This window comes from Ascaphus truei, unplaced genomic scaffold, assembly GCF_040206685.1.
Source record: "Ascaphus truei isolate aAscTru1 unplaced genomic scaffold, aAscTru1.hap1 HAP1_SCAFFOLD_1311, whole genome shotgun sequence".
NCBI lineage: Eukaryota > Metazoa > Chordata > Amphibia > Anura > Ascaphidae > Ascaphus > Ascaphus truei.
In genome coordinates this window covers 46,986-59,823 of record NW_027454187.1, presented here as the reverse complement: position 1 = coordinate 59,823, position 12,838 = coordinate 46,986, and the positions used below count along the sequence as shown (strand labels likewise).

The following is a 12,838-nucleotide window of genomic DNA, read 5'->3' as shown; positions in this document are numbered from 1 at the left end:
CCCAGAAGTGCGTCGTTACCCGAGCCCAGAAGTGCGCGGTTACCCGAGCCCAGAAGTGCGTCGTTACCCGAGCCCAGAAGTACGTCGTTACCCGAGCCCAGAAGTGCGTCGTTACCCGAGCCCAGAAGTGCGTCGTTACCCGAGCCCAGAAGTGCGTCGTTACCCGAGCCCAGAAGTACGCCGTTACCCGAGCCCAGAAGTGCGTCGTTACCCGAGCCCAGAAGTGCGTCGTTACCCGAGCCCAGAAGTGCGCGGTTACCCGAGCCCAGAAGTGCGCCGTTACCCGAGCCCAGAAGTGCGTCGTTACCCGAGCCCAGAAGTGCGTCGTTACCCGAGCCCAGAAGTGCGTCGTGAGTGATCAAAACAACACACAGAATATGGGAGGGTGATTACACAATGACACAACACACAGAATATGGGAGGGTGATTACACAATGACACAACACACAGAATATGGGAGGGTGATTACACAATGACACAACACAGAATATGGGAGGGTGATTACACAATGACACAACACACAGAATATGGGAGGGTGATTACACAATGACACAACACACAGAATATGGGAGGGTGATTACACAATGACACAACACAGAATATGGGAGGGTGATTACACAATGACACAACACACAGAATATGGGAGGGTGATTACACAATGACACAACACACAGAATATGGGAGGGTGATTACACAATGACACAACACAGAGAATATGGGAGGGTGATTACACAATGACACAACACACAGAATATGGGAGGGTGATTACACAATGACACAACACACAGAATATGGGAGGGTGATTACACAATGACACAACACACAGAATATGGGAGGGTGATTACACAATGACACAACACAGAGAATATGGGAGGGTGATTACACAATGACACAACACACAGAATATGGGAGGGTGATTACACAATGACACAACACACAGAATATGGGAGGGTGATTACACAATGACACAACACACAGAATATGGGAGGGTGATTACACAATGACACAACACAGAGAATATGGGAGGGTGATTACACAATGACACAACACACAGAATATGGGAGGGTGATTACACAATGACACAACACACAGAATATGGGAGGGTGATTACACAATGACACAACACGCTGTGCTGGGACTGACCTGTAGTTGTAGCTGCTGTACTCAAAGTCTATCAGCATGAGCCGGTCTGAGGGGGGTCGGGAGGAGAGCAGCAGGATGTTACCTGGGGGGGAGAGAGGAGAGCAGCAGGGTGTTACCTGGGGGGGAGAGGAGCGTGTGAGGGGGGGGAGAGGAGCGTGTGAGGGGGGGGGAGAGGAGCGTGTGAGGGGGGGGAGAGGAGCGTGTGGGGGGGAGAGGAGCGTGTGAGGGGGGGGGCGTGTGAGGGGGGGAGCGTGTGAGGGGGGGAGAGGAGCGTGTGAGGGGGGAGGGGAGCGTGTGAGGGGGGGAGAGGAGCGTGTGAGGGGGGGAGGGGAGCGTGTGAGGGGGGGAGAGGAGCGTGTGAGGGGGGGAGAGGAGCGTGTGAGGGGGGGAGGGGAGCGTGTGAGGGGGGGAGGGGAGCGTGTGAGGGGGGGGAGGGGAGCGTGTGAGGGGGGGGAGAGGAGCGTGTGAGGGGGGGAGAGGAGCGTGTGAGGGGGGGAGGGGAGCGTGTGAGGGGGGGAGGGGAGCGTGTGAGGGGGGGAGGGGAGCGTGTGAGGGGGGGAGGGGAGCGTGTGAGGGGGGGAGAGGAGCGTGTGAGGGGGGAGGGGAGCGTGTGAGGGGGAGGGGAGCGTGTGAGGGAGGGAGAGGAGCGTGTGAGGGGGGGAGACGAGCGCGTGAGAGGGGGGGGGAGACGAGCGCGTGAGAGGGGGGGGAGACGAGCGCGTGAGAGGGGGGGGAGACGAGCGCGTGAGAGGGGGGAAGACGAGTGTGTGAGAGAGGGGGGAAGACGTGCGTGTGAGAGGGGGGAAGACGTGTGCGTGAGAGGGGGGAAGACGTGTGCGTGAGAGGGGGGAAGACGTGTGCGTGTGAGAGAGGGGGGAAGACAAGTGTGTGTGAGAGAGGGGGGAAGACTAGTGTGTGAGAGTGTAAGGATCCGGCGAATACCAGCATTCCATCTAGGGGTGCGCGCGCAGACCACACTCTGCACTTAATGCCGCCCCCGCTGGCCCCGCCTCCAGGCTACGCTCACTCGGTGACGCCTCCGTCACGCAGCGCGCACCCGCTATGCGCGGCACTCGCACACGTGCAGAACCTCCCTCGCTCCTCTGCCTGAGTATACACCTGTGCTAATCTCTCCAGCCAACCACAGCCAGGCATACTCCTGAGTATGCTCCACCCTCATTGGACAATCTCCCTTTATATGCTCACACTGGCAAATTGGCTGAGCATAAACCTTGAAAACATGAAACATGAAAGCATGAAACTCCGCACCTCTCCAACCCAGACCTCGGCAAAGTACCACGACGATCCGCTTCTCTCCCACCCAGACCTCGGCAAAGTACCACGACGATCCGCTTCTCTCCCACCCAGACCTCGGCAAAGTACCACGTCGATCCGCACCTCTCCAACCCAGACCTCGGCAAAGAACCACGATGATCCGCACCTCTCCAACCCAGACCCCGGCAAAGTACCACGACGATCCGCACCTCTCCAACCCAGACCCCGGCAAAGTACCACGACGATCCGCACCTCTCCAACCCAGACCCCGGCAAAGTACCACGACGATCCGCACCTCTCCAACCCAAACCCCGGCAAAGTACCACGACTACCCGCACCTCTCCCACCCAGACCCCTGCAAAGTACCACGACGATCCGCACCTCTCCAGCCCACACCTCGGCAAAGTACCACGACTACCCGCACCTCTCCAACCCACACCTCGGCAAAGTACCACGATGATCCGCACCTCTCCAACCCAGACCCCGGCAAAGTACCACGACTACCCGCACCTCTCCAACCCACACCTCGGCAAAGTACCACGACTACCCGCACCTCTCCAACCCACACCTCGGCAAAGTACCACGACTACCCGCACCTCTCCCACCCAGACCTCGGCAAAGTACCACGACGATCCGCACCTCTCCAATCCACACCTCGGCAAAGTACCACGACTACCCGCACCTCTCCAACCCACACCTCGGCAAAGTACCACGACTACCCGCACCTCTCCCACCCAGACCTCGGCAAAGTACCACGACGATCCGCACCTCTCCCACCCAGACCTCGGCAAAGAACCACGACGATCCGCACCTCTCCCACCCAGACCCCTGCAAAGTACCACGACTACCCGCACCTCTCCAACCCAGACCTCGGCAAAGTACCACGACGATCCGCACCTCTCCCACCCAGAACCCGGCAAAGTACCACGATGATCCGCACCTCTCCAACCCAGACCCCGGCAAAGTACCACGACTACCCGCACCTCTCCAACTCAGACCCCGGCAAAGTACCACGACGATCTGCACCTCTCCAACCCAGACCCCGGCAAAGTACCACGACGATCCGCACCTCTCCAACCCAGACCCCGGCAAAGTACCACGACGATCCGCACCTCTCCAACCCAGACCCCGGCAAAGTACCACGACGATCCGCACCTCTCCAACCCAGACCTCGGCAAAGTACCACGACTACCCGCACCTCTCCAACCAAGACCTCCGCAAAGTACCACGACGATCCGCACCTCTCCAACCCAGACCTCGGCAAAGTATCACAACGATCCGCTTCTCTCCAACCCAGACCCCGGCAAAGTACCACGACGCTCCGCACCTCTCCAACCCAGACCTCGGCAAAGTACCACGACTACCCGCACCTCTCCAACCCAGACCCCGGCAAAGTACCACGACGATCCGCACCTCTCCAACCCAGACCTCGGCAAAGTACCACGACTACCCGCACCTCTCCCACCCAGACCTCGGCAAAGTACCACGACGATCCGCACCTCTCCAACCCAGACCTCCGCAAAGTACCACGACGATCCGCACCTCTCCAACCCAGACCTCGGCAAAGTACCACGACTACCCGCACCTCTCCAACCCAGACCCCGGCAAAGTACCACGACGATCCGCACCTCTCCAGCCCAGACCTCGGCAAAGTACCACGACGATCCGCACCTCTCCAGCCCAGACCTCGGCAAAGTACCACGACTACCCGCACCTCTCCCACCCAGACCTCCGCAAAGTACCACGACTACCCGCACCTCTCCCACCCAGACCTCCGCAAAGTACCACGATGATCCGCACCTCTCCAACCCAGACCTCGGCAAAGTACCACAACGATCCGCACCTCTCCAACCCAGACCCCGGCAAAGAACCACGACGATCCACACCTCTCCCACCCATACCTCGGCAAAGTACCACGATGATCCGCACCTCTCCAACCCAGACCTCGGCAAAGTACCACGATGATCCGCACCTCTCCAACCCAGACCTCGGCAAAGTACCACAACGATCCGCTTCTCTCCAACCCAGACCTCGGCAAAGAACCACGACGATCCGCACCTCTCCCACCCAGACCCCGGCAAAGTACCACGACGATCCGCACCTCTCCAACCCAGACCTCGGCAAAGAACCACGACGATCCGCACCTCTCCAACCCAGAACCCGGCAAAGAACCACGACGATCCGCACCTCTCCAACCCAAACCTCGGCAAAGTACCACGACGATCCGCACCTCTCCAACCCAGACCTCGGCAAAGTACCACGACGATCCGCACCTCTCCAACCCAGACCTCGGCAAAGTACCACGACGATCCGCACCTCTCCAACCCAAACCTCGGCAAAGTACCACGACGATCCGCACCTCTCCAACCCAGACCCCGGCAAAGTAACACGACAATCCGCACCTCTCCAACCCAGACCTCGGCAAAGAACCACGACTACCCGCACCTCTCCAACCCACACCTCGGCAAAGAACCACGACTACCCGCACCTCTCCAACCCAGACCTCAGCAAAGTACCACGACTACCCGCCCCTCTCCAACCCAGACCTCGGCAAAGTACCACGACTACCCGCACCTCTCCAACCCAGACCTCGGCAAAGTACCACGACGATCCGCACCTCTCCAACCCAGACCTCGGCAAAGTACCACAACGATCCGCACCTCTCCAACCCAGACCTCTGCAAAGTACCACGACGATCCGCACCTCTCCAACCCAGACCCCGGCAAAGTACCACGACGATCCGCACCTCTCCAACCCAGACCTCGGCAAAGTACCACGACGATCCGCACCTCTCCAACCCAGACCCCGGCAAAGTACCACGACGATCCGCACCTCTCCAACCCAGACCTCGGCAAAGTACCACGACGATCCGCACCTCTCCAACCCAGACCTCGGCAAAGTACCACGACGATCCGCACCTCTCCAACCCAGACCTCGGCAAAGTACCACGACGATCCGCACCTCTCCAACCCAGACCTCGGCAAAGTACCACGACGATCCGCACCTCTCCAACCCAGACCTCAGCAAAGTACCACGACTACCCGCACCTCTCCAACCAAGACCTCGGCAAAGTACCACGACGATCCGCACCTCTCCAACCCAGACCTCGGCAAAGAACCACGACGATCCGCACCTCTCCAACCCAGACCCCGGCAAAGTACCACGACCATCCGCACCTCTCCAACCCAGACCCCGGCAAAATACCACGACGATCCGCACCTCTCCCACCCAGACCTCGGCAAAGTACCACGACGCTCCGCACCGTTCCAACCCAGACCTCGGCAAAGTACCACGACGATCCGCACCTCTCCAACCCAGACCTCGGCAAAGTACCACGACGATCCGCACCTCTCCAACCCAGCCCCCGGCAAAGTACCACGACGATCCGCACATCTTCCACCCAGACCCCGGCAAAGTACCACGACGATCCGCACATCTTCCACCCAGACCCCGGCAAAGTACCACGACGATCCGCACCTCTCCAAACCAGACCCCGGCAAAGTACCACGACGATCCGCACCTCTCCAACCCAGACCCCGGTAAAGTACCACGATGATCCGCACCTCTCCAACCCAGACCCCCGCAAAGTACCACGACCATCCGCACCTCTCCAACCCAGACCCCGGCAAAGTACCACGACGATCCGCATCTCTCCAACCCAGACTTCGGCAAAGAACCACGACGATCCGCACCTCTACAACCCAGACCTCGGCAAAGTACCACGACGATCCGCACCTCTCCAACCCAGACCCCGGCAAAGTACCACGACGATCCGCACCTCTCCAACCCAGACCTCGGCAAAGTACCACGACTACCCGCCCCTCTCCCACCCAGACCTCGGCAAAGTACCACGACGATCCGCACCTCTCCAACCCAGACCTCGGCAAAGTACCACGACGATCCGCACCTCTCCAACCCAGACCTGGGCAAAGTACCACGACTACCCGCCCCTCTCCCACCCAGACCTCGGCAAAGTACCACGACGATCCGCACCTCTCCAACCCAGACCTCTGTAAAGTACCACGACGATCCACACCTCTCCAACCCAGACCCCGGCAAAGTACCACGACTACCCGCACCTCTCCAACCCAGACCTCGGCAAAGTACCACGACGATCCGCACCTCTCCAGCCCAGACCTCGGCAAAGTACCACGACGATCCGCACCTCTCCAACCCAGACCCCGGCAAAGTACCACGACGATCCGCACCTCTCCAACCCAGACCTCGGCAAAGCACCACGACTATCCGCACCTCTCCAACCCAGACCCCGGCAAAGTACCACGACTATCCGCACCTGTCCAACCCAGACCCCGGCAAAGTACCACGACCATCCGCCCCTCTCCAACCCAGACCCCGGCAAAGTACCACAACCATCCGCACCTCTCCAACCCAGACCTCTGTAAAGTACCACGACGATCCACACCTCTCCAACCCAGACCTCGGCAAAGTACCACGACGATCCGCACCTCTCCAACCCAGACCTCGGCAAAGTACCACGACGATCCGCACCTCTCCAACCCAGACCTCAGCAAAGTACCACGACTACCCGCACCTCTCCAACCAAGACCTCGGCAAAGTACCACGACGATCCGCACCTCTCCAACCCAGACCTCGGCAAAGAACCACGACGATCCGCACCTCTCCAACCCAGACCCCGGCAAAGTACCACGACCATCCGCACCTCTCCAACCCAGACCCCGGCAAAATACCACGACGATCCGCACCTCTCCCACCCAGACCTCGGCAAAGTACCACGACGCTCCGCACCGTTCCAACCCAGACCTCGGCAAAGTACCACGACGATCCGCACCTCTCCAACCCAGACCTCGGCAAAGTACCACGACGATCCGCACCTCTCCAACCCAGCCCCCGGCAAAGTACCACGACGATCCGCACATCTTCCACCCAGACCCCGGCAAAGTACCACGACGATCCGCACATCTTCCACCCAGACCCCGGCAAAGTACCACGACGATCCGCACCTCTCCAAACCAGACCCCGGCAAAGTACCACGACGATCCGCACCTCTCCAACCCAGACCCCGGTAAAGTACCACGATGATCCGCACCTCTCCAACCCAGACCCCCGCAAAGTACCACGACCATCCGCACCTCTCCAACCCAGACCCCGGCAAAGTACCACGACGATCCGCATCTCTCCAACCCAGACTTCGGCAAAGAACCACGACGATCCGCACCTCTACAACCCAGACCTCGGCAAAGTACCACGACGATCCGCACCTCTCCAACCCAGACCCCGGCAAAGTACCACGACGATCCGCACCTCTCCAACCCAGACCTCGGCAAAGTACCACGACTACCCGCCCCTCTCCCACCCAGACCTCGGCAAAGTACCACGACGATCCGCACCTCTCCAACCCAGACCTCGGCAAAGTACCACGACGATCCGCACCTCTCCAACCCAGACCTGGGCAAAGTACCACGACTACCCGCCCCTCTCCCACCCAGACCTCGGCAAAGTACCACGACGATCCGCACCTCTCCAACCCAGACCTCTGTAAAGTACCACGACGATCCACACCTCTCCAACCCAGACCCCGGCAAAGTACCACGACTACCCGCACCTCTCCAACCCAGACCTCGGCAAAGTACCACGACGATCCGCACCTCTCCAGCCCAGACCTCGGCAAAGTACCACGACGATCCGCACCTCTCCAACCCAGACCCCGGCAAAGTACCACGACGATCCGCACCTCTCCAACCCAGACCTCGGCAAAGCACCACGACTATCCGCACCTCTCCAACCCAGACCCCGGCAAAGTACCACGACTATCCGCACCTGTCCAACCCAGACCCCGGCAAAGTACCACGACCATCCGCCCCTCTCCAACCCAGACCCCGGCAAAGTACCACAACCATCCGCACCTCTCCAACCCAGACTTCGGCAAAGAACCACGACGATCCGCACCTCTACAACCCAGACCCCGGCAAAATACCACGACGATCCGCACCTCTCCCACCCAGACCTCGGCAAAGTACCACGACGATCCGCTTCTCTCCAACCCAGACTTCGGCAAAGAACCATGACTACCCGCACCTCTCCCACCCAGACCCCGGCAAAGTACCACGACGATCCGCACATCTTCCACCCAGACCCCGGCAAAGTACCAAGACGATCCGCACCTCTCCAACCCAGACCTCGGCAAAGTACCACGACGATCCGCTTCTCTCCAACCCAGACTTCGGCAAAGAACCATGACTACCCGCACCTCTCCAACCCACACCTCGGCAAAGTACCACGACTATCCGCACCTCTCCAACCCAGACCCCGGCAAAGTACCACGACGATCCGCACATCTTCCACCCAGACCCCGGCAAAGTACCAAGACGATCCGCACCTCTCCAACCCAGACCTCGGCAAAGTACCACGACGATCCGCTTCTCTCCAACCCAGACTTCGGCAAAGAACCATGACTACCCGCACCTCTCCCACCCAGACCTCGGCAAAGTACCACGACGATCCGCACCTCTCCAAACCAGACCCCGGCAAAGTACCACGACCATCCGCACCTCTCCAAACCAGACCCCGGCAAAGTACCACGACGATTCGCACCTCTCCAACCCAGACCCCGGCAAAGTACCACGACCATCCGCATCTCTCCAACCCAGACTTCGGCAAAGAACCACGACGATCCGCACCTCTCCAACCCAGACCTCGGCAAAGTACCACGACGATCCGCACCTCTCCAACCCAGACCTCGGCAAAGTACCACAACTACCCGCACCTCTCCAACCCAGACCCCGGCAAAGTACCACGACGATCCGCACCTCTCCAACCCAGACCTCGGCAAAGTACCACGACTACCCGCACCTCTCCCACCCAGACCTCGGCAAAGTACCACGACGATCCGCACCTCTCCAACCCAGACCCCGGCAAAGTACCACGACGATCCGCACCTCTCCAACCCAGACCTCGGCAAAGTACCACGACTACCCGCACCTCTCCCACCCATACCTCGGCAAAGTACCACGACTACCCGCACCTCTCCCACCCACACCTCGGCAAAGTACCACGACGATCCGCACCTCTCCAACCCAGACCCCGGCAAAGTACCACGACGATCCGCACCTCTCCAACCCAGACCTCGGCAAAGTACCACGACTACCCGCACCTCTCCCACCCATACCTCGGCAAAGTACCACGATGATCCGCACCTCTCCAACCCAGACCTCGGCAAAGTACCACGACGATCCGCACCTCTCCAACCCAGACCTCGGCAAAGTACCACGACGATCCGCACCTCTCCAACCCAGACCCCGGCAAAGTACCACGACGATCCGCACCTCTCCAACCCAGACCCCGGTAAAGTACCACGACGATCCGCACCTCTCCAACCCAGACCCCGGCAAAGTACCACGACGATCCGCACCTCTCCAACCCAGACCCCGGTAAAGTACCACGACGATCCGCACCTCTCCAACCCAGACCCCGGCAAAGTACCACGACGATCCGCACCTCTCCAACCCAGACCTCGGCAAAGTACCACGACTACCCGCACCTCTCCCACCCATACCTCGGCAAAGTACCACGATGATCCGCACCTCTCCAACCCAGACCTCGGCAAAGTACCACGACGATCCGCACCTCTCCCGACCCAGACCCCTGCAAAGTACCACGACGATCCGCACCTCTCCCGACCCAGACCCCGGCAAAGTACCACGACGATCCGCACCTCTCCAACCCAGACCCCGGCAAAGTACCACGACGATCCGCACCTCTCCAACCCAGACCTCGGCAAAGAACCACGACGATCCGCACCTCTCCAACCCAGACCTCGGCAAAGTACCACGACGATCCGCACCTCTCCAACCCAGACCTCGGCAAAGTACCACGACTACCCGCACCTCTCCCACCCAGACCTCGGCAAAGAACCACGACGATCCGCACCTCTCCAACCCAGACCTCGGCAAAGTACCACGACGATCCGCACCTCTCCAACCCAGACCTCGGCAAAGTACCACGACGATCCGCACCTCTCCAACCCAGACCCCGGCAAAGTACCACGACGATCCGCACCTCTCCAACCCAAACCCCGGCAAAGTACCACGACGATCCGCACCTCTCCAACCCAGACCCCGGCAAAGTACCACGACTACCCGCACCTCTCCAACCCAAACCCCGGCAAAGTACCACGACGATCCGCACCTCTCCAACCCAAACCCCGGCAAAGTACCACGACGATCCGCACCTCTCCAACCCAGACCCCGGTAAAGTACCACGATGATCCGCACCTCTCCAACCCAGACCCCGGCAAAGTACCACGATGATCCGCACCTCTCCAACCCAGACCTCGGCAAAGTACCACGACTACCCGCACCTCTCCCACCCATACCTCGGCAAAGTACCACGATGATCCGCACCTCTCCAACCCAGACCTCGGCAAAGTACCACGACGATCCGCACCTCTCCAACCCAGACCTCGGCAAAGTACCACGACGATCCGCACCTCTCCAACCCAGACCCCGGCAAAGTACCACGACTACCCGCACCTCTCCAACCCAGACCTCGGCAAAGTACCACGACTACCCGCACCTCTCCCACCCAGACCCCGGCAAAGTACCACGACGATCCGCACCTCTCCAACCCAGACCTCGGCAAAGTACCACGACTACCCGCACCTCTCCAACCCAGACCCCGGCAAAGTACCACGACGATCCGCACCTCTCCAACCCAGACCTCGGCAAAGTACCACGACGATCCGCACCTCTCCAACCCAGACCCCGGCAAAGTACCACGACGATCCGCACCTCTCCAACCCAGACCCCGGCAAAGTACCACGACGATCCGCACCTCTCCAACCCAGACCTCGGCAAAGTACCACGACGATCCGCACCTCTCCAACCCAGACCCCGGCAAAGTACCACGACGATCCGCACCTCTCCAACCCAGACCCCGGCAAAGTACCACGACGATCCGCACCTCTCCAACCCAGACCCCGGCAAAGTACCACGACGATCCGCACCTCTCCAACCCAGACCCCGGCAAAGTACCACGACGATCCGCACCTCTCCAACCCAGACCTGGGCAAAGTACCACGACTACCCGCCCCTCTCCCACCCAGACCTCGGCAAAGTACCACGACGATCCGCACCTCTCCAACCCAGACCTCGGCAAAGTACCACGACGATCCGCACCTCTCCAACCCAGACCCCGGCAAAGTACCACGACGATCCGCACCTCTCCAACCCAGACCTCGGCAAAGTACCACGATGATCCGCACCTCTCCAACCCAGACCTCGGCAAAGTACCACGACGATCCGCACCTCTCCAACCCAGACCTCGGCAAAGTACCACGACGATCCGCACCTCTCCAACCCAGACCTCGGCAAAGTACCACAACGATCCGCACCTCTCCAACCCATACCTCGGCAAAGTACCACGACGATCCGCACCTCTCCAACCCAGACCTCGGCAAAGTACCACGACTACCCGCACCTCTCCCACCCAGAACCCGGCAAAGTACCACGACGATCCGCACCTCTCCAACCCAGAACCCGGCAAAGTACCACGACGATCCGCTTCTCTCCCACCCAGACCTCGGCAAAGTACCACGATGATCCGCACCTCTCCAACCCAGACCTCGGCAAAGTACCACGACGATCCGCACCTCTCCAACCCAGACCCCGGCAAAGTACCACGACTACCCGCACCTCTCCAACCCAGACCTCGGCAAAGTACCACGACGATCCGCACCTCTCCAACCCAGACCTGGGCAAAGTACCACGACTACCCGCCCCTCTCCCACCCAGACCTCGGCAAAGTACCACGACGATCCGCACCTCTCCAACCCAGACCTCTGTAAAGTACCACGACGATCCACACCTCTCCAACCCAGACCCCGGCAAAGTACCACGACTACCCGCACCTCTCCAACCCAGACCTCGGCAAAGTACCACGACGATCCGCACCTCTCCAGCCCAGACCTCGGCAAAGTACCACGACGATCCGCACCTCTCCAACCCAGACCCCGGCAAAGTACCACGACGATCCGCACCTCTCCAACCCAGACCTCGGCAAAGCACCACGACTATCCGCACCTCTCCAACCCAGACCCCGGCAAAGTACCACGACTATCCGCACCTGTCCAACCCAGACCCCGGCAAAGTACCACGACCATCCGCCCCTCTCCAACCCAGACCCCGGCAAAGTACCACAACCATCCGCACCTCTCCAACCCAGACTTCGGCAAAGAACCACGACGATCCGCACCTCTACAACCCAGACCCCGGCAAAATACCACGACGATCCGCACCTCTCCCACCCAGACCTCGGCAAAGTACCACGACGATCCGCTTCTCTCCAACCCAGACTTCGGCAAAGAACCATGACTACCCGCACCTCTCCCACCCAGACCCCGGCAAAGTACCACGACGATCCGCACATCTTCCACCCAGACCCC

General features: G+C 60.3%; 1 protein-coding gene across 1 annotated transcript in view; it reads right to left on the bottom strand.

The window, feature by feature from the left end:
• The window catches only part of LOC142475660 (choline/ethanolamine kinase-like), a gene marked incomplete at both ends in the record, with an annotated part of 84,932 nt that overhangs the window by 32,646 nt on the left and 39,448 nt on the right, over positions 1 to 12,838 (bottom strand). Inside the window, one exon of the mRNA XM_075581432.1 lies at positions 1,144 to 1,225. Within this exon, the coding sequence (XP_075437547.1) occupies positions 1,144 to 1,225 (82 nt within the window). The remainder of the gene's footprint in view (positions 1 to 1,143; positions 1,226 to 12,838) is intronic.